Source organism: Cetorhinus maximus, unplaced genomic scaffold, assembly GCF_964194155.1.
Source record: "Cetorhinus maximus unplaced genomic scaffold, sCetMax3.hap1.1 HAP1_SCAFFOLD_639, whole genome shotgun sequence".
In the NCBI taxonomy this organism is placed as follows: Eukaryota; Metazoa; Chordata; class Chondrichthyes; order Lamniformes; family Cetorhinidae; genus Cetorhinus; species Cetorhinus maximus.
In genome coordinates this window covers 170,929-193,767 of record NW_027596581.1, presented here as the reverse complement: position 1 = coordinate 193,767, position 22,839 = coordinate 170,929, and the positions used below count along the sequence as shown (strand labels likewise).

Sequence of the window (22,839 nt, the reverse complement as noted above, 5' to 3'; positions counted from 1 at the left end):
CCATGACAGCCGAAATGTCCATCACCGTGAAGAAGGGAGAGAATTCGGGAGGTTTGGGGGTGGAAATCTTGATAGCTGCTCATGCAGGTCTAACACTAACTCCTGGGAATTTATACAAAGCGGGGAGCTTGTCATTTCCCCCACTTCACTTCCTCTCCCTCTTGTGCTTTTCTCTCTCTCTCCCACCCTCTGGAGAAATTATTTCCTGGACCCCCCGGGAAAGACTCCCCGGACCCCAGTTTGAGAATCACTGAACTGATTCATCTCAAACAAGCTGATGTCCCACCACCTTCCGCCTGTGGAGCAACATTACAGGCAGGAAGGTCACCGGGTTCCTGCAGTTCACAGCTCATTCTACCCAGTAAGTTCCTCTCTACAATTGAGCTTCTATTTGTTTCTTCTCTCCCCCTCCTTCTTTCCCCCAGCCCTACAGAGGTCCTCGCTGATCTTTCAGTTCCCAGTTCCCACACAGGGTTTATACCCGGAATGTTAACCTGGCTTCTCTCTCCACCTGTGACTGAGACCCACACCCATCAGTTTACAGCTGGCAGGAGGCAGGGAGACGGTGTGAAATTATGGGATGGATCTGTTAGTGACCTTGAATCCCGCAGATTCTCAGCGGTGCCGAGTTTTTCCCGCCGTCATTCCATCCCGGGCGGAAGATGGGAAAGATTCTCCCAGTGAAAGTGTGGGTGAAAGTGTGGAGATGGGACATGTTGTCCGCATTGTAAAATGACACCTGTCCACCCTCATAGTCCAGGAAAACCCCGATCTTCCGGGGATTCACAGTCGGGGTGAGGGGGGTCGGTGAGGGGGAGGTGGCGGCTAAATAACCTCTTCCGGGAAACAGCCCCACAATCCAGAATCCGGACTCGGGGATCAGGTCGATTAACTCTTTCCTGTTCACAGACTCTCGGGCCACTCCGAGCCCCCACAGAGTCTCCTCCCCCACCCCCACCTCCCAGTAATGTCTCCCTGATGTAAATCCCTCTGATCCCAGGACACAGACCCGGGGATCAAACCTCTCCGGGGTTTCAGGGAGCGGCTGCCGTTTGTCTCCGAGTCTCACACTGGTCCGGTCCTCAGACAGGATGAGCCGGGGATTCGCTGTGTTCAGATCCAGAGTCAGAGAGGCTGGAGCTGGGGGAAAGTTAAAATAACACAGTCAGTGATTTAGAGAGAGGGGCTGGGGAGGGGGAGAGAGTGTGAGGAAGGAGCCCGGAGAGGGAGAGAGGAAGTGGGAGAGAGAGAGAGAGAGGGAGAGGAAGTGGGAGTGAGAGAGAGAGGGAGAGAGTGAGAGAGGGAGAGGAAGTGGGAGAGAGAGGGAGAGAGAGGGAGAGAGAGAGGGAGAGGAAGCGGGAGAGAGAGAGGGAGAGAGAGAGAGAGAGAGGAAGAGGAAGAGGGAGAGAGAGGGAGAGAGAGAGAGAGGGAGAGGAAGTGGGAGAGAGGGAGAGAAAGTGGGAGAGAGAGAGAGAGAGGAAGTGGGAGAGAGAGAGAGAGAGAGGGAGGCGGGGAGAGAGAGAGAGAGGGAGCTGGAAAGAGATTGAGGGGGGGGGAGGTGAAGTTGAGGAGAGAAAATGGCAGCAGAGGAGGGAGCAGGAACGTGGAGAGGGAGAGTGTGGGTGGACTGATGGAGAGGAAGAGGTGGGAGAGAGTGAGAGCAGGAGGGTTTGAGAACATGGAAGCCGGAGAGAAAGAGAGAGAGAGAGAGAGACCAGCATGACAGATTTTGGGAGAGTGGGTAAGGAAGAGAGGGTGGAGTAAAGAGAGCAGGGGGTTGGCAGGAAGTGTGTGGGGATGTGAGTGTGAGATGAAGGGGTAGAGAGTGCAGGGAGGCAGGGAGAGTGTGATGGTGTGTGAGGCAGAACAAGATGGAGGGGTGGAGAGTGCAGGGGGGCAGGGAGAGTTTAAAGGCGTGAGAGAGAGAGCGAGCAAGAACTGGAGGGTGAACGCAAATCGGGCAGAGTGAAAAAGAGAGAAGGGGAGGGCTTACAAGGGTGGGAGAGAGAATGTGAAGGTCTCAGAGAGAGTGGGAGACTGCTGAGAATGTGAACGAAAGCAGAAAGGGGAGGGGCGAAAGTGTAGAAGAGGAAAGGGAGAGCGTGGGAGGAGGAGAGGGCGTGGGAGAGGTATAGTGGAATGATGAGGAAAGGGGGAAGGAGAGGAAGGAGAGAGTGTGTCTGGGTCGGTGGAAGAGAGGGCGAAATGGGCCTGACAGGGACAATGGGTGGGGAATGGAGGTAGAGGGCGGGAGGGACTGATATTAGATCGAGCAGGAGCATTGTTGAGAGGGTGAGTGCATGGCAGGAAGAGGGAGAGTGTGTGTGGAAGGGGAGAGAGAAAGATTGTGGGAAGGGCAGAGGTAATAATGAGAGCAGAAGTTAAAGAGGCAAAGAGAAAGGGAGAGTGGGAGGTGAGTGAGAGAGTGTGGGGACAAGGGGAGTGAGAAAGTGTGGGTGGAGAGAAGGATGGGGGAGAAGAGGGAGAGCGTAAGGACGGGAGAGCATGAGTGACAGGGTGTGGAAAGAGATAGTGACGCAGGGAGAGAGAGAGTATGAGAGAGGGAAGAGAGATGGTGAGAAGGAGAGCGGGAAGGGGAAAGATAAGGTTTGGGAGAAAGGGGGGAGGAAACAGCAGGCTGGAGAGAAAGAGAGCTGGAGAGACTAGGTGGGGAGTGATACTTCTGCGAAACAGGTATGAAAGTGTCACCACACAGATTGTATACAATCTGAGCCTGTAAGGTACCAAAGAAAATTAAATTACAAGAACGCTATGATTAGGAGCAGGGGTAGGTCATTCGGTCCCTCAAGCCTGCTCGACCATTCGACGAGATAATGGCTGATCTGATTGGATATATTCAATGACTCAGCCTCCGCTGCTTGCCGGGGAAGAGAATTCCAAACACTAACCACCCTCTGACAGAAAACAAATTCTCCTCATCTCAGTCTTAAATGGGAGACTCCTAATTTTAAAACTGCCCCCTAGTTCCAGATGCCTCTCCAAGGTAAATGTCCTCTTGGCATCCACCTTGTCAAATCCTCTCAGCGTCTTACACGTTTCAGTAAGATCACCTCTCATCCTTCTAAACGCCAATGAGTAAAGGCCAAACCTGTTCAACCTTTTATCATAAGATAATCCATTCATCCCAAGAATCAGTCGAGCGAATCTTCTCTGAACTGCGTCTTATGTAACTATCTCATTTCTTAAGTAAGGAGATCAAAATGGTACACAGACTTCAGATGCAGTCTCACTAAGACCCTGTACAGCTGTAGCAACAATTGCATAGTTTAATACTCGATTCCTCTTGCAATAAACATGAACATTCCATTTACCTTCCTAATCACTTGCTGTACCTGCAAAGTAATTTTTGTGATTCATGTACCAGATTGTCCAGATCCCTCTCTACTGTAGAGTTCTGCTGTCTCCCTTGGTACATTGCGAGGTCAGACCCCAAATTTGATACAGTCCCAGGCAAGACCCTCAAATTTGGTTATGATCTGCTTAGTGACCATTAACTTTTTTATGTTAGTTGACCAGATTTGAAATCCCAGTTGCTTGCTAAGAGGATAAATCCATAAGATTCCATGTTTTGAAACAAACAGAAGAATTTTACTAACCAAGAGTCAACAATGCAAACAGATAATATTATCTCTTATATTCTAACATAAAGAATTAACATGAGGTAAACATTAATTAACTGGAAAACTGCGGTCGAACACACCACAAACCACATGGTTAATGACAGACACGAGTAAGGCAAATCACATGAACTTGCTCATAATCTGCCAAAATGTCAATTATCACCATTAAAAACCCCCCGGAATAATGGAGGATCAAAGGACAAATATCAACAAGGAACTGCAACACAATATTATTAGTTTAAAAAAGAGTACAAGAGAAATTAATGGGACTTAAAGTAGATAAATCCCCTGGACCTGATGATCTACATCCCAGAATGTTGAATGAGGTGGCTGTAGAGAAAGTCGGTGCATTGGTGGTCATCTTTCAAAATTTGAGACACTTTGGAATTGTTCCTGCAGATTGGAAGGTGGCAAATGTAACCCCACTATTTAAGAAACGAGGAAGAGAGAAAACAGGGAATTACAGACCTGTTAGCCGAACATCAGTCGTAGTGGCAATGCAAGAGCCTAAAATTAAGGATGTGATAACGGGACGCTTAGAAATAATGGGAAGCTTGGGCAGAATCAACATGGACTTGATGAAAGGGGAATCACGTTTAACAAACCCCTGTTGGAGTTTTTGGCGGATGTAACTAGGAGAATAGGGAAAGGGTAACTGGAGGATGTCGTTTATTCAAATTTTCAGGAAGCTTTTGATAAGGTCCCACAACAGAGGTGTGCAAACAAAATCAGAGCAAATGCAATTTGGTGGAATGTACTGGCTTGGATTGAGAACTGGTTTATGGGCAGAAAACAAAGAGTAGGAATAAATGGGTCATTTCCAGGTGATCAGGCTGTGACTAGTGGGGTATCGCAAGGATAGGTGCTTGGGCCCCAGATATTCACAATCCATATCAATGATTTGAATGTTGGGATCAAATGTAATATTTCCAAGTTTGCAGATGGAAGTGTTAGTTGTGAGCAGGATGCAGAGATGATTGAAGGAGATTTGGAGAGGCTCAGTGAGTGGGCAAAAATGTGGCACATGGAATTCAAGGTTGAGAAATGTGAGAATATCCACTTTTGTGGGAAAAACCAAAATGTAGGGTATTTCTTAAATGGAGAGAGGCTGGGAAATGTTAAGCATAAAAGGGACTTATGTGTCCATGTTCATGAGTCACTGAAAGCCGGTACAGCAAGGAATTTAGAAGGAAAATGCTCTGTTGGCCTTTATTGCAAGATGATTTGGTTACAGGAGTAAAGGTGTCTTACTAGAATTATATATAGCCTTGGTGAGACTGCATCTGCACTAATATGTGCAGCTTTGGTCTCCGAACATGAGGAAAGGTATATTTGCCATAGACTGAGTGTAATGAAGGTTCACAAATAAATTCCTGGAATGGAGGGATTGTCCTGAAGATGCAGAAAATTTGGATTTATTTTAAAGTGCCAGCTAGGACCAGCAACTCGGTTGCCAAAGCATACACAAACAATCACCGCCTTACATGAAAGCTAAAAACTTGTACAAAGGGCTCAGCTGTAAATTTGCAATTAGGAAATGGGAGACACACATGGGCAGGGACTCAGGATGACTCGATCAAGACATGGGGAAGGCCATTTAACACCATTTGATAGCCCCGAACCACACCCAGTCAGCCCCCGTAAAACTTTTGTCTAGAACAAACGCATATTCTTTGTTGTCTCCCAAAAGGATAATGCCCAGTCTCTGCACTGCAATTACTGTACAAGAACACAATGATCAGATTATTGTTTTGTGGCCTTTGTCTAACTAGCACCATTAAGTTGTAACTGGTAGTAAAAAATATATAAACTGTGCTCATTTGAACTTCGGTGGAGAAGCGCCTGGATTGCCCAGCGTTAGCTGCCCGCATGTGTAATAAAGGAACCACTTGAATATTGCATCTGGACTCCGAGTGTTGAAATTTTGTACCAGAGTATTCCTCGGACCTTTCAGTCCTGTGAGCAAAGATTAAATAGACGGGTCCTTTGCTCTCTGGAGTTTAGAAAAATGAAAGGTGATCTCATTCAAACATACAAAATTCTGACATGACTTGACAGGATAAATGCAGCAAGGATGTTACCCTGATTGCGGTGGTGGGGCGGTCGAGAACTAGGGGACGCAGTTTCAGATTAAGGAGCAGGACATTTAAGACCAAGATGAGGAGGAATTTCTTCACTCAGAGGGTGATGAATCTTTGTAACTTTCTGTCCCAGACGACTTTGGAGGCTCAGTCATTGAGTATGCGCAAGACTGAGATGGATAGTTTTCTACATATTAAAAACATCAATGGATACGGGGATAGTGCAGGAAAATGGTGTTGAAGTAGAGAATCAGCCATGATTTCATTGAATGCCAGAGTGGGCTGGAAGGGCTGCACGATCTACTCCTGCCAAGAGTTAATCTACTCCAGTATCTTGAAAGGGTTAAACAATTTTAGTTAGAATTGCCTGTTAGTAACAATAAAATATAAGCAGAAAAGCAGAATGGGAGAACAGCAGATGTTTTTCAGACAGAATAAGAAAGGAGATGGGCAAGGCAGGAGAACAAAGAACAAGGTGAGGGAGTGAGTGGATGTTGAAGTCAGGAGGCACAGACTCCTGCACAGTCAGCAGGAGATGGTGCTCGTGCGAGGGTGAGAACAATGTCGAGTGTCTGTATACATGGGAAATAAGTGACAAAAGCCGAAGGCCTCTTTAAGCATGTGATTGTGAATTGACAAGATTAGATTACGAGTCTGTGACTAATTGTGTATAAAAAGATTTCGCTGTAATCTGCACAGCTCGGTCTCGGACTGCCCAACGCTGTCTCTCCCTACGTACGCTTGAATCACTAATGAAAGATCGTGGCCTGTACCTGAGTTTCCTGGTAGTTTGTAGGGCAAACTACAACCTGCTGACCGCAGTTCCACTCCAGCATCTCAACACAGGCACGGTCCCAGCTCCTCAGCTGAGCTGCTGCACCAACTGCTACTCCCAACTCTTTAAACTCAATACAAATGAACACAAATGGTTGTTCACTGTCCTTTGAATTCACCTGAAAACCTGTGACCTCCCAGCAGGGTTCAGCCCCCTTGCCCTGAGACAGGATCTGAATGTATCAACCCTTGGTACATTCTGAACCTTAAATGTTACTATCTCCAGACAACAAAAAGGTTATTCCAAAACAAAAACAGAATTACCTGGAAAAACTCAGCAGGTCTGGCAGCATCGGTGGAGAACTTCTCCACCGATGCTGCCAGACCTGCTGAGTTTTTACAGGTAATTCTGTTTTTGTTTTGGATTTCCAGCATCCGCAGTAGCTTTTAGCTTTTTGTTTTTAACAAAGGTTATTCCCACAGGTGTGAACTTACAATCGCTCCACACCGAAAATACACAGTCAGAACTCCAAAAATATAGTTTTAATCATCCTCTCTATTAAAATAATACATTGCCTTGATATTCTTCCTGCCAAGTGGACAAGTTCATGAATTTGGACATTATAATCCACCCGCTAAGTTAACTATCAATTAATCTATCTAAATCCTTTTGTAGACTCTTCCTGTGCTCTTAACAAGTTAAATTCCTAATATCTTTGTGTCATGAACAAATTTAACTACCATACGTTCGGTCCCTTCATCCAAGTCATTGATATAGATTGTAAATAGTTGAGTTCCCAGCGCTCATCCCTGTGTCACTCCACTAGTTACAACTCAGCAACCCAAACACAGGAGCAGGATTGGGAGAGAGAGAGAAAAAAAAACGTGTGAATAGAGAGAGGGGAGAGGGAGGGGGAGGGGAGGGAGAAAGGGTGATGAAGGAGTGAGAGATTGGGAGGAGTGGGGGTGTGGTCAGTGAGTGAACAGAGTGGAGCCAGAGTTAGCTGGAGGGGACAGTGACAATGATGGAAGGGGAGGGCTGAGATGGTGGAAGGGGGAGGGGAGAGAGGTTGGGAGGTGGAGCGGAGAGGGAGCAAGGGAGAGGGAGAGGAGAAAGAAAGCTGGAGGGAAAAGAGGGGGGATTGCGAGGGACAGTGTGCGGGACAGGGAGGACAGGGAGAGTATGGGACCAAGATGAGGGAAGAAGTGCGGAATGGGGAGGGAAGACTGACTGGAGGGAAGTGAGTGAGAGAGGGGATGGATGGGGAGTGGAGTATGTGTAGGAATGGGCAGAGGGAGAGAACAGAGGCCACGGGAAGGGAGGTGGAGGGGAGCAGGGGACCAGGAAAGTGAGATGAGAGAGAAAGAAGGTGAGGAAGGAGGGTTGTGAGGAAAATCTGCAGGGGGGGAGGCAGAGGGAGCATGGGAGCAAGAAATCGAGGAAGGGAGGACTGGGGGGAAAGAGGGAGTGAGTGGCGAGTATAGAGAGTGGAGGAGGGGAGAGAGCAGAGACACGGAAAGAGCAAGTGCAGATTTGGGTGGGTGATATTGGGGAGACAGTGTGTAAGGGAGCGTAGAGTGTGAAGGGGCCAGGCAGCAGTGGGAGGGATGTGGGCATTGTGTCATCCAGCGTGGACAGGAGCATTGAGGAGCTGAGAATAACACTGCTGCCTCCCCCATCTCCATATTGTAAACAGGAAAATAAATGTGCTCAGCTTTTCACTGTCGCCGACATCCATGTCCAGGAAACCCAAGGCTCAGGGCTTGAGTCTCAGGACATCTCATTTTTTGGACAGAGTCCAAAACAGCACCAACATTAGCAGATGGATGGCGCCTAACGTCTGTTTTCGGGACTGCCCTAGTCCCTTAAAAACATCCCAGCCCAGTTATGAGTTGGACTAGATAACGGAATCTTATAGTGCAGAAGGAGGCCATTCAGGCCATCGTACTTGTGCAGGCTGTCCAATTTAATCTTCTAGTCCAGCTTTTTGCCCGGATCCCTGCATATTAGTCCATTTGAGAACATGTTCAATTCATTTTTGAAAGTTCCTATGAAATCCACATTTTCAGACAATGAATTGCAGATCATGAACATAGTCTGTGAGATTTCATTTTTGCTCATTACCCCTCTAATTCTTTTGGTGATTATTTTAAATCTTAGCCTTTAGTTACAGACACACTTAACAGAGTAAACAGATTCTCCTGATCTGCTCAATAAAGCCCCCATAATTCAAATTCCTGCATTAAATCTCCCTTTAAACTTCTCTGTTATAGGGAGAGCATTACCAGTTTATCCAACTACCCTGTAAACTGAAGACCCTCATCAGTGCTATTGTGCTGGTAAGACCCCCCTGTACCCTCTCCAAGGACTTGACATCCTTCCTAAAGTGTGGTGTCCAGAAATGCAGAAATTACTCCTCCAAAGGCATATTTGACGTGCTCATTGGTGCAAACACTGCACCTGAAACTGCTCCTTTCTATACCCGTGCACTTGCACATGAGGGACAAGTTCACTATCCAGATTTTCTCATCCAGAAGGCGATCAAGAGTCAACAGCAGATGCCCCAAGGTGACATGGAGACACAGGGGGAGGGGGTGAAATTTGTTATGGACGGTTGTGTGACTTGGACAACACTGAAGTAGCAGCTCGGAACACATTCCTCTCAATATCTGTTTCCATTAACTCCGATGGAGATTGATATTGAGCACGATCTAAGCTGGGTTACTGATTTACTGTCTGATTTTCACATATTGCATTACCATCCAAACAAGGTTTACTCTTTCTGAAACTCTTTTTCAACTGTTTAAAAATAAAGACAGTTTTAACTAGGCACACAGACATTTCAGGACATGTCATTGAGGTGGTGGCTCACCAACAGGCACTCCATCTACAGCAACTTTCATAGGCAATGGCCTCTCTGGATATGTGTGAATAGCTTTCTTACTGCCTTATCAAGATACAGATATTACATCCATAGCTGCCATACACCTGGAGATATCCCCTGCTGAGAGCAGGAAATGACCACATGCAGGTGGAGGGATTGATAAGGCATGAAACACAATTGGATGACCCGAATCAAGGTATTAACTTATATCTCAAGGGACCAGGGTCAGAAAGGGATATAAAGCCACAGCCACAGGGACAGCCAGGAAAGCGTGACGTGGTCAGTCACAGGAAGTCGTGCAGGAGAAGTCATTCAGCAGACTGACCACGTGGGAATGGGCTCCGACAAGCGGATCTCACTGAACAACTGGTGTTGGAAGTGTATATTATTGCATGGTTGGCTAATAAAGGTTTAGAGGGGTTGTTTAGGTTGGTCCTGTACTCATCAGATCTCAGGGTCGGGAGGGCATGTGGAGGTGGATCAGAATAATGCCCAGTGGAACGAAGGGAGGTTCAAGCATGACAGAGGGGAGTGGAAAGCTGATACTGGGTGGGTTAATGTGATGGGGGGAAGTTGGTGGGTGGCAGGGGGAAGGGTAGAAGTTGGCGGATGAAGTTTGGAAGGTGACACACACCATTCTTCAAATCTGACGTTGACCACGCAGTTAGTCAGTAAGTAAGATGCCTCGAAGTGGGAGCAAGGTCTTTTTGGTGGGTGGTGCTCAAGGTCAGCACAAATGGCCGACTAAAGGGACACCCTAATAATTATGAGGAAACTGGATGTCATCGATGCTCAGTCGTGTTCTCCCCTCTATGGTGAAGCCCACACGTCAGCAGGTTTATGCCCATCTCATCACATCGAGATCCCAGCAAGGTATGGACCTTCCTTTCATTCTGTCCATTCGCCATCAGCTGCAGTCAGAGGCAGGGATGAATGGAGCGAGAGAGGTGGAAGCCTCCAAGGAGCAAGGGTGGTGGCCAACTCATGACTCCAAAACTCCATCCCCCCAACTGAATGGTCATGCCTGACAAGGGCTCATGTGTTTAGTCTTTCTATGTTAACAAGGCAATGTAGGGTCTCGAGGGTAGTGGAGGGTATTAAAGGAACTATCTCGGTGATTGCCGAGCAGGATCCTCAGGGACAAGGAATACCCCAAGCAAAAATGGCTGATGATGCCAGTTCACCACCCGCAGAGTACTGCTGAGGAGATACAATGATGGCTATACCCCCACCAGGTCCCTGACTGAGCAGGTGATTGAGCTCCTAAAGATGAGGTTCAGATGTTTGGATGGCTCAGGCAGTGCTTTCCCATACTGAGATTGTCTCAGATCATCATTGTCTGCTGCACCCTGCACAGCCTCGTGATACAAATGGGGGATGTGTTGCCTGAGCGAGACATGGGGAAGCAAGATGTCTGCTCCGATGAGAAGGACAATGAAGGGGATGGGAGGGCCAGGATGTGGCCAAACCACATGCAGAGGCTATAGCTGGAATATGATGTGGTAGACAGGCCCATACCAATCTGATAGTTACCAGATTCCAGGCAGAGTAAGCTTCCGGGACATTTGTTGAACTTTTTGGTTTTCTATCCTTTGGAGGCTGGAAGGCCCCAGCACCTTCTTGTTTACTGACCATAGGTTTCGCAAATGTACCTTTATTTATGAGAGCAGAATTAAATTGCAGTAGTGACATCTTCCCTGCTGTTGGTTTGAGCCTTGCATGTGCTCAACTATAATAAAATGCTGAACCCTGGCGCCAAATGTGCTTATTAGGATCTGCACCATCTCCTGCAACCTCAGGCACCTGTAAGTAGAATTGTGATTTCAGCAATGCACTGACAAAGTCCTGAACACGACAGATTGGAAGGAATGTCAAATCTAAACTTTCCAGAGATGCACTATCCTGATTGGGCATTCTGAATACACTTGTGTGTCACTGACTGAAAGCTGACGCATTGGTCCCAAGTGAAGCCCTAGATGGGTCCATTATTAAAGAAGTTCAAGGCAGGGGTGACCTTCAACGCCACCAGCATTGGATTCCCTCCAAGCCCTTGTGGCCGCAGCTCATTGTGGAGAAGCTGGCAGATAGATCCCGGGATCTACGAAGGCACCTCCAGCATTGCCTTTCACCCATTTGTAGATATGAGCACCGCCTGTGATACACCTGTGGTCAGGCCAATGGCCGCCATCTTGACTTCCCTGAGGCCGGCTCTTGCTAACCCTGACACCTGCTCTCAAAGGGGAGCCGACCTAGCAGAGAGCTCTTTCAACCATAACCAGACAGGGAGGAGCAACATGAGAACGTTTGACCCCTATAAATCGCTGTTCCATGCATATTGATGAGAGATTATCATGTTCCTGCCCCCCCCCGGTCACCACTCACACATCATAATCGCATATCCCTTGACATGTTTATCATGCCAACAAGTTTAGGGGTTTCTTTGTAGTCCACTCACTGAGTGCCTCACCTGCAATATGCTTTGCTGAGGTGCAAGGCCCCTGACCCTCCAGTCACAGAGACACCTACGAGTCTGAGTCTCAGATGGACTTTAGCTTTAGTGGAAGACCGTGATCTGTCATTGTGGCACCCACAGCCAAGGAAAACTTCTTTCCTGCATGGACCCGGCAGAGGACAGTTAAAGCTGCTGATCATTCACATGGATATCCGCACAGTCCTCAGCACAGGTCCAATCGACACTCCCTCTCCTCGTGCTCTAAACAAGCAACGATCCTTCAATGATATCCAATGCACTTTGGTTAGACACATGGCAGCATGATATCATTGCCATAACAGAAACCTGGCATATGGAGGGGCAAAAATTGCAGATTACCATCCCCGGATATAGAGTTTTCAGGCAGGGTAGAGAGGGGGATAAAAAAGGTGGGGGTGTAGCATTATCGGTTCAAGAATCAATGACAGCTGAAAGGAGGGATGACATCCAAAATGAAGCATCAAATAAGGCCCTATGGGTGGAGCTCAGAAATAAAAATGGGGCAGGCACACTACTAGAATTGTACTCAGGCCCCCAGATGGTGGAATGGGACAAATATGTAGGCAAATTTCTAAGTGCAAAAACAATAGGACAGCAATATTTGGAGACTTTAGCTACCCTAATATGAATTGGGATGCAAACAGTGTGAAGGGCACAGAGGGCACAACATTTTTGAACTGCATTCAAGAGAACTTTCTTAGCCAGCACATAACAAGCCCAATGAGAGGGGGCGCAATTCTAGATTTAGTCTTAGCAAATGAACCTGGGCAAGTGGATGAAGTAGCAGTGGGTGACCATTTTGGAGATACTGACCATAAGACAGTTAGATTTAACACCATTATGGAAAAGGGCAAATAGAAAGCAGGGATAAAAGTTCTAAATTGGGGGGAGACAAATTTTACAAAGCTGAGAGGTTAATTGGCGAAAGTGGACTGGGTAGAGTCATTAGACGGGAAAATGTTGTCAAATCAGTGGGGGTTATTCAAAAGCAAGATTCTATGGGCACAGTGGAGACATGTCCCCATAAAAAGAATGGTGATACTGACAAATCTAGAGCCCCCAGGTTACACAGAAGCAGACAGGTCAAGATGAAGCAAAAAAAGAAGGCTCATGGCAGTCACTAAAAGCAAGTCTAGAGGAGTATAGAAAGTACATGGGTGAAGTAAATATGTAAATTAGGAAAGCAAAGCGAGGATTTGCAAAAATGTTGGCAGGTAAAATCATATAAAACCCTAAGGAGATTTGCCAGTACATTAAGAGCAAAAGAATAATTAAAGGAAGGGTAGTGCCTATCAGAGATGTACATGGTAACCTGTGCGTTGATGCTGAGGATGTGGGCTGGGTTCTCAATGCGTACTTTGTCTCAGTCTTCACTAAAGAGAGGGATGATGCAAACATTCTAGTTCAAGAGGAGTAGTGTGAAATATTAGATAAAATAAGTATAGTGAGAGAGGAAGTAATGGAGGAACTGACATCCTTGAACGTGGATGTATAACCAGGACCACATGGATTGTATCTCGGGTTGTTAAGAGAAGCCAGGGAGGAAATAATGGATGCCCTGAGGATTATGTTCCAATCCTCAATAGAGACAGGTGAGGTACCAGATGGTTGGAGGTCTTTGAACATTGTACCATTATTTAAAAAGGTTGTGAGGGATTGGCAAGAAAATGATAGGCTGGTCAGCCTGACTTCAGTTGTGGGTAAATTATTGGAATCAATTCTGAGAGGCAGGATAAAGTGTCACTTAGAAAGGCATTGATTGATCTGGGATAGCTTGCATGGTTTTGTAGGGGAAGATCATGTCTTACTAACTTAATCAAAATTTTTGAGGAACCAACAAGGAGGATTGATGAGGGTAGTGGAGCAGACATTGTCCACATGGATTTTAGTGAGGCATTTGACAAGGTCCCACATGGCAGACTGGTCAGGAAAGTGAGATCACATGGGTCACAGGGAAGGTGGCGAGTTGGATCCAAAATTGGCTCAGCAACAGGAAACAAAATGTCATGGTCGATAAATATTTTTGCAAATGGAAAATAGTTTCCAGTGGTGATTGACAGGGCTCAGTGTTGGAGTCCTTGCTGCTTGTTGCATATATTCATGGTTTGGGCGTAAATATGGGAGGTATGATTGGGAAATTTGCTGATGACACAAACATTTTCCCTGTAGTTGGAAGTGAAGAGGGTAGCTGTTATCTCCAGAATTATATCAATGGTTTTGTTGAGTGGAAAAATTGAATTCAATCCGGATAAGTGTGAGTAATGCATTTGAGGTGGGGCTGAGGAAGTGAGAGACGTTGGCGTGCATGCCGCATATCCTGGAAGGTGGCAGTACAAGTGGGTACAGTGCTCTAGAAACCATATGGAATGCTTTTCTTTATTGGATGAGGTATTTAAGTCCAAGGCAAAGACGTTGTGATGGAACTGTATCAGATGCTGGTTACCACAGGGCACAGATTTACAGTGATTGGTAAAAGGATTAGAGGGGAAATGAGGAAAATATTTTGCGCCCAGAGGGTGATGGGCATCTGGAAGTCTTGGCCTGGTTGGTGATTTAGGCTGAAATACTCAACTCATTTGAAAGGTACCTGGATCTGCACCTGAAGTGTTGTATCCTGCACAGCTATGTACCAGGAGCTGGAAATTGGGATTAAAATGAGCGGCTAGTTTATTTTTTCTTTGGCTGGCGCAGGCACAATGGCCTGAATGGCCTCTTACTGCGCCGTAACTTTTCTATCATTCTATGGTTAAAAACCTTTTATGTGAGGCCTACTGCCACCTTTGATAATGGAGATAAAGTAGACGAGCACGCCACCAAATTCTCCATGTGCGGTCGACAAAGGATTTAGGCAAATGCACAAACATCTCTTTAATATTACACCCAAATCCCTCTTGCAGTCAAGAATAATGTGCAGCCTCTGGTTTTCTACTGTTAAGAAGACAGCGTAGAGCTTCAGTCTCTTAGCCTTAAAACTGCATCCGTGCCACTCACATAGCAGATTTAACACTGATTGAGTACTCGTGGCAACCACCACATCTCACATCAGGGCAACAGCTGCAGGAGAAACAATGACCTCGATGATTCATCTTGGTCTCCTTCCAACGTTACCAATGTCATAGATGCCAGTCTTCAGCTGAGGCAACTGATTGCACATGATCACAAGTAAGGGATGAACTCACTGGATACAGCAAAGGCAATGGACACTAACAACATCCCAGCTGTAGTACTGAAGATTTTAACTCTGAAATTAGTGACACCCATAGCCAAATTGTTCCAGTCGACTTACAACACAGCCATCTGCTCGACAATGTGGGAAATTGCCCAAGTATATACTGCCGACAAAAAGCAGGACAAATGCAATGCGGACAATCAATGGTCCAACAGCCTACTCTTCAGGTAAGTTGTAGAATGTGATGTTGACAATGCCATCATGTGGCACTTACACAGCAATAAAATGCTTATAATCCTCTGTTTGCATTCCACCAGAGCCACTTGAAATCGAATCATTTAGATAAAAATGAAATAAAGATGAGCAGGTGATGTGTTGCAGTTGCAGCAGGTGGGGACCAGAGGCTACCCGTCTGATTCATGGCAAACACATCTGCAGTAAGTGTCTGCAGCTTGAGGAACCTCAGCTCTGAGCTGATCCACTGGAATCCGTGATTTGGACAGTGCAATGCACTGGAGAAGGGTAAAGTTACCGGAACATTTTGTTCCAGGAGGCAGTGACACCCTTAGGTATTCCGATTTGTTCAGTGGTCAGGGAAAGGGAAGAAAGTCAGGTTAGAAAGTCCAGCCTTTGCAATTGCCCAACAGATTCAAAGCCCTTGCACCTCATGTGGACGAGAGCATGAATGCAGGGAGGATGAGCAAACTGACTATGGCACAGTGGTGCAGAAAGCTATCCAAATGCAAAAAGGAATGTCATTGTAGTAGGGGACAGGTTAGTTAGGGGGATAGAAACTCTTCACTTCAGGCAAGTGCATGCATTCCAAAGGCTGTGTTGCATGTCCTGTGCCAGAGTCAAAGTAATCCTCTCAGGGCTGGCGAGGAACTTGGAGTGGGAGGAAAAGCATCCAGTTCTTATAGTCCCCGTGGATACTCATATTGATAGGACTAAGAAAGAGGTTCTACTGAGAGAGTATGTGCAGTTAGGCACTAAATTCAAAGGTAATAATCTCTGCCTGAGGCATCAGCTGATTGACATGGAGTGAATACGATCAGAGAATTGGATGTGTGGCTCAAAGATTGGTGTTGGAAAAATGTGTTTCAATTCATGGGGCACTGGCACTAACGCTGGGGAAAAAGTGAGTGAAACTATTAGAATGGCCTTCACTTGAACCACGCTGGAACCAGTGTCCTGGCAAATTGTACAACTAGGTCTGTGGAGAGGACTTTAACCTAAAGAGTGGGGGAGGGGGAGGGGGAGGAATTGTTCATGTGTGGGGAGGTTTTGAACATCCATGAAGGCCCTGCCTTTTCAACCTCACCCCACACCTGAGGTGTGGTGACCCTCAGGTTAAGCTCACCACCAGTCATCTATCTCCAATGAGAGCGCAGCCGATGGTCCTCTGGGACAATGTTGACTTTCACTTCACAGTTTTCATTTCCTTACTTAAGGGAGTTATATTTATGTCTTCGAAGCAGTTCAGGGAAGGTTCGCTAGGCAGATTCCTGGATGAAGGAGTTGTCTGATGAAGAAAGGTTGAGACATTTAACCCTATACTCTTGAAGTTTAGAAAAATTAGAGGTGATCTTAGTGAAACATATGTGATTCTGAGGGAGCTTGATAGTGTTGATAGTGGGAGGATGATTCCTCTCGTGGGGGTATCTAGAAGCAGTCGACATAGTTTATAAATCAGGGGTCTGTCTCCCTTTTGAGATAGAGATGAGTAGGAATTTCTTCTCTTTGAGGGATGTTAGCCTTTGGAATTCTGTTCCACAGACAGCAATGGAGAAGAGGCTGTTGTATAGACTCAGGGCTGAATTAGACAGAATTTTGAACGACAGTGGAGTTAAGGGCTATAGGGAACAGGGAAAAAGGGCAGTTAAAGCCACAGTTAGATGAGCCATGATCTTATCAAATGGCGGGACAGGTTTAATGGGCCAAAAGGCCACCTGCTGCTCCTATTTCTTATAATCTTATGAAGATCATACGACCACAACCCCTCACTGGAGGAACGTTGGATTTCCTGTTTCCCTCACACCCCTGGAACTTTGGAGCTCATTTATTCCCTTCACAACTGGAATTATAGTTAAGAAAATTAATATAAAAGTTTTACCAGGGTCAATGGAATTGATCATTTCCCTCCAAGCTCTGTACTGTAAAGGTCCTATGAACTTTCCGATAGACAGGGCTGCAACATCTGCTACTGAGAGTTTCGGAGTGTCATCACTAATCCTGTAAATATCAAAGAATTAATGCTATAAATTCATCCCATTTGAGCATTTTAGACATGATTTAAATGGTGAAGCTACCCCAAAATGCATATCTTTCAGCATTTTTCATGTTAGAACAAATGTGATAGAAAGTGAAATTTCTCTCTACAACTGAGCAAAAGATAACTTTGAAACACAAGGGCAGAGGATGGAAAGACTCAGGATTCCTAGCCTCTGACCTGTGCTTATAGCCATTGTATTTATATGGTTACTCCAGTTCAGTTTATGCTCAATGGTATCCCTCAGAATGTTGATAGTGGGGGATTCTGTAATGGTAATATCAAGCGACGGAATATCAAGTGGCGACGGTTAGATTCTCTCATGTTGGCGATAGCCATTGCCTGGCACTTGTGTGGGGAAAATGTTACTTGCCAGTTGTCAGCCCAAGACTGGATATTGTTTAGGTCTTGCTGCATTTGGACATGCAGTGCTTCAGTATCTGAGGAGTAACAAATGGTGCTGAACATAATGCAATCATCAGCGAAAGTCCCCACTTCTGACCACTTATGATGGACGGAAGGTCAATGATGAAGCAGTTGAAGATGGTTGGGCATAAGACAGTGCCCTGAAGAACTCCTACAGTGATTTCCTGGAAATGAGATAATTGACCTCCAACAACCACAACCATCTTCTTTTGAGATAGTTATGACTCGAACCAGTGGAGAGTTTTCCTCCGATTACTATTAACTCCAGTTTGGCTAGGGTTCCTTGATGCCACACTCGGTCAAATGATGTAATGTTCAGTCACTCTCACCTCACCTCTGGAGTTCAGCTCTGCTGTCCATGCTTGAACCAAGATTAAAATGAGGTCAGGAGCTGAGCAACCCTGGCAGAACCCAAACTGAGCGTCAGTGAGAAGGTTATTGCTTAGTAAGTGCCACTTGATAGCAATGTTGAAGACCCCTTCCGTCACTTCACTGATGATCGAGAGTAGACCTACGAGGCAGTACTTGGCCAGGTTAGATTTGTCCTGCTTTTTGTGTACATGATATACCTGAGCAATTTTCCACATTGCCGGGTACATGTCAGTTGTACTGGAACAGCTTCGCTAGGGGTGCGATAAGTCCTGGAGCACAAGCCTTTAGTACTATTGCCAGAATATTGTCAAGCCCCATGGCCTTTGCAGTATCCAGTGCCTTCAGCCATTTCTTAATATTACGTGGAGTGAATCAAATTGGCTGAAGACAGGCATCGGTGATCCTGCGGACTTCTGGAGAAGGGCGAGATGGGTCATCCACTGGGTACATCTTGCTGAAGATGGTTGCAAATACTTCAGCCTTAATTGTTTGCACTGATGCGCTGGGCTCCCCATCATTGAGGGTGGGGTATTTGTGGACTCTTCTCCTTACGTTAGTCGATTAATTGTCCACCGCCATGCAACGCTGGATGTAGCAGGACTGCAAAGCTTTGATATGATCCATTGGTTGTGAGATCACTTATCTCTGTCTATCCATTGCTGCTTACACTGTTTGACATGCAAGGAGGCCTGGGTTGTAGCTTCACCATGTTGACACCTCATTTTTAGGCATGCATAGTCCTGCTTCCGGCATGCCCTCTTGCACTCTTATTCAACCAGGGTTAATTCCCTGCCTTGGAGATAATAGTCGAGTGCAGGATATGCTGAGCCATGAGGTCGCAGAGTGTGGTTTAGTAAAATCTGCTGCTGCTGATGGCCAACAGCGCCTCATGGATGCCCAGTTTTGAATGAGGGTATCCTCAATGTGAAGGCAGGAGTTCATCTCCACAAGGACTGTGCGGTGGTCACTCCTACTGCTGCAGTCATAAACAGATGCATGTGCGGTAGGCAGATTGGTGAGGATGAGATCAAGTACGTTTTTATCCTCGTGTTGGTTACCTCATCACCTGCCACATACCCAGTCTAGCAGCTATGTCCTTTGGGACAGAACCAGCTCGGCCAGTAGTGGCGCTTTATGAAAAAATCATTCATGAGATGTGGGTATCGCTGGCTAGGCCAGCATTTACTGCCCATCACTAATTGCCCTTGAAAAGTTGGTGGTGAGCTGCCTTCTTGAACTGCTGCATGCCATGTGGTGTAGGTACAGCCACAGTGCTGTTAGGGAGGGAGTTCCATTAACGAGTCACTCTTGGTGATGGTCATTGAAGTGCCCGATCCAGTGTATATCCTGCACCCTTGCCACTCTCGGTGCTTCTTCCAAGTGGCGTTCAACATGGAAGAGTACTGATTCATCAGCCAAAGAGTATGTGAGGGAGGGGTGGGGGGAGGGTGTTGGCAAACGGGTTGCTACGTGGTCATCATCAGTATGTTTCCTTGCCCATATTTCATCCGATGCCATGAAACTTCATCGGGTTCCGAGTCGATGTTAAGTACTCCCAGGGCAACTCCCTCCAAACTTTATACCACAGTGCTGCCAAATCTGCTGGGTCTGTCTTGTCGGTGTTAAGGATACAGGTCAAGGTTCTATACTGGAATAAAAACAAAACCTGTTCCCATTTAACATGTGACTGTCTCGGTTTGGTCAGGAGCCTTGCAGGGACATGGATGGTCAACACCATGGAAACATGGACGGTGTGGCTCTCTCAGGGTCAGTCGGAAGGCCACAGCCGCACCAACAGCAGTCTGCAGCCTGCAAGTGAGCACTTCAGGACGGCATGGCATCTTGTAATTTAATACAATCATGTGGACCAGTTATAAGAAATCTAATTTAATATCTGCAATAAAACATGTCATAACAATAAAAGACTGGTGCTTAAACCATAAGCAGAGTTATTGTCGCCCGATGAACGGCACTTTAATGTTGCGATTGTAAGTAGAAAAGAAATTCATAACAAAACCTTTCTGAGTTATTTTACCAAATCGTGCAGAGTTTCAGCAGAAAACATGTCCTACCTTCTCTTCCGACAAGCTTCCTCCTGAAATAAATGAATCACGAACAGTGAGGAGCACAGTAACAGATTTAGAATCATAGAAAGTTTACGGCACAGAAAGAGGCCAGTCGGCCCATCCTGTCTGCGCCAGATGAAAAACAAGCCACCCAGCCTCATCGCACTTTGCATCATTTGATCACCAGCCCTGCAGTTTACAGCACTTCATGTCAATATCCAGACAGCTTTTAAATGAGCTGAGGGTTTCTGCCTCTACTACTCTTACAGGCAGTGAGTTCCAGATCCCATAACCGTCTGGGTGTAAAGGTTTTTCATCATCTTTCCTCTCATCTTTCTATGCACTTTAAATCTGTGCCCCCTGGTCACTGACCTCTCTGCTAAGTAAATAGGCCCTTCCCCACCCACTCTATCAGGCCCCTCATAATTCGGTATATCTCAAATCGCCCCTCAGTCTCCTCTGTCCCAGGGAGAACAACCCCAGCCTTTCCAATCTTTCCTCATAGCTGCAATTTTCTAGTCCTAGTAACATCCTTGTAAATCTCCTCTGTACCCTCTCTAATTCAATTACTTTTCTGTCATGAGGTAACCAGAACCGCACACATTTCAGGAGGACATAAACAGGGCGGCTGGTGAAATGAGCAGACTCAGAGCATGTTAGATTCAACACGGAAGTGTAAAGTGATGCATTTTGGCAGGAAGGTTGTGGAGAGTCAAATAAACTGGAACTCAACATCAGTCCCGCTCACAGACACAGTGACTCTCACACACCGTACCAGACACACCCACACCCACTCACAACATGAACTGGAACTGGATTACAATGGGCGGTCCAGGTGAAAATTAAACTTGGCAACACGGAAATAATCACAAAGCAAGTGTGAAGATCAAGAAAACTGATTCTCAGGAGGTTACAGGTATTCTCGGGAATCTGCAATGTGGAAGCCGATTATTTCGGGGAGACCGCAGAACTGCCACGAAACAGACAGAAATGTGCTTAACTCCGTTTTTATTTATTCAGTAAATTCTATATTTATTCCACAGTTATCAGTTATTTTGTGACTGTGTGAAGTTTCATTGAACTGACCCGCAATATATTCCCTCACCTTTAAAAATATCAACTCGTCCTTTTGCTTCATCTGTTTCTGCAACTTTGAGAGCTTCTCCTCAATAGAATTTAAATTCTCTTCAATCACTCGAAGGTTTTTCTCCATTATTTCTAGAATCCTCTCCTCTTCTTCCCTGAGATCTCTGAGTAGTCGCTGCTCTTTCTCAGTGAGAATCTGATGCATTTTAGTGAACTCGGATGTGATGTGGGTCTGCAGACTGCTCGACTGTTCCTACCAAATGAAATGTGAAACATAATTAATGTCCCGCGATAAAGGGAGCAAAACTGACCGAGATCCCAGAAAACCAGCACAGGGAGACCTTACCCTGACTTCGGAAATCTTCCGCTTCTGTTTCTGTTCCGTTTCTAGAACCGCCGATTTCTCCTGTGTGAGAGAATCTAAGGAAGATTTCAGCTGACCCTGGGATTGGGAGAGAAAAACACAGAATTGAAGTGTTAGACCATGAAAATATGATAAAACTATCAACTTAGAAAATATATCCCCTTTTACCTTGTAGATTTCAACAGCATCTTTAATCGGTAGGAAGTTGTGAGATTTGTGTTCCCGCGAAACTACACAAGTGACACAGATCAATTTCTTGTCAGTTTCGCAAAACAGCTTCAGTTCTTCCTGATGTTCCTCACAGTGAAGTTTGCTTTCCGTCTCTTTCAGATCCAGCTTTAATTTTCGAACTTTCTCGGCCAGATTCGCTAAGGCCCGATTTGCCCTGAGGTTTCTTTCCGGAAACTCCTCTCTACATTCCGGGCAGGAGTTTATCTCCTTCTTTTCCCAACACTGGCTGATACAGGAGCGGCAGAAGTTGTGTCCACACTGCAGTGAAACCGGATCAGTGAAGAAATCAAGGCAAATGGAACAAATTGCCTCCTCGGTCAAACTCCGGACCTGTTCTCTGGAAGCCATGTTCACACTCAGCACTTCCTGATTCAAACCACTTTCAGTTTCGATGTTGCTGCCGCACACCCTCAGTACAGCTATTTTCTTATAACGTTCACTTCGATCCTCAGGGAATTATTATTCCATTGTAGTCTATGTCCTCGTGACTTCCACACAGGACAGTAAAAATAACACGCCCAGTCTAAAGGGGGAAAAGCAGAGTTGAAGCACGGAGGGGAATAATTGAAACCTGTCGAGGGCGGGTTGGGCTCCAGGGAATGTTGACAGTGGAGAGAAAGAGAGAGAGAGAGGGAGAGAGGATGGGGAGATCGGTGGGATCGAGATTCTATTGCACTTTTCTCCAGTGTGAGCTTGCTGCCGATTACAAACCGTCTGGTGAAACAAGGTGTGAGATCCAGATCCTTAAAATGCGTTCCTGATTGCAGTCGCTCACACTAAGGCAAAAAGTACCATAACTTCAAGAAAGCATTTCGAGAGATAGATTCAGAGAATTTAGAGGGTTCGACCTGTCAAGTTACTTTATATTTAATAAAAGAAAATCTTGTGTTTTAATAGCGCCTTTCGCAGCCGCTGGACGTCCCAACGCGCTTTGAAGCAGAGGAAGTACTTTAGAAGGGAAGTCACTGGTGTCACGTTGGAAAA

The 22,839-nt window shown here is 46.0% G+C and overlaps 1 protein-coding gene across 1 annotated transcript; it reads right to left on the bottom strand.

The window, feature by feature from the left end:
- Positions 1-230: 230 nt before the first annotated feature.
- On the bottom strand, positions 231-22,218 carry LOC144674371 (zinc-binding protein A33-like). The gene is made up of 6 exons (XM_078535773.1): positions 21,793-22,218; positions 21,607-21,702; positions 21,280-21,513; positions 20,181-20,203; positions 17,155-17,273; positions 231-1,140 (listed from the first exon to the last, which is right to left on the bottom strand). Exons 1-6 carry the CDS (start codon positions 22,201-22,203, stop codon positions 590-592), a joined length of 1,434 nt encoding a protein of 477 aa, XP_078391899.1. The 5' UTR covers positions 22,204-22,218; the 3' UTR covers positions 231-589.
- Between the last annotated feature and the right edge of the window lie 621 nt (positions 22,219-22,839).

Bases quoted from the DNA above. Each gene is read 5' to 3' on its own strand.
- LOC144674371 (XM_078535773.1), bottom strand. From the start codon at position 22,203: ATGGCTTCCAGAGAACAGGTCCGGAGTTTGACCGAGGAGGCAATTTGT. The intron at 21,703-21,792 runs GTAAAAGGGGAT...TCCCAATCCCAG, and splicing joins ATGCTGTTGAAATCTACAAG to GGTCAGCTGAAATCTTCCTT. The intron at 20,204-21,279 runs GTGAGGGAATAT...CATTTATTTCAG, and splicing joins ACGAGTTGATATTTTTAAAG to GAGGAAGCTTGTCGGAAGAG.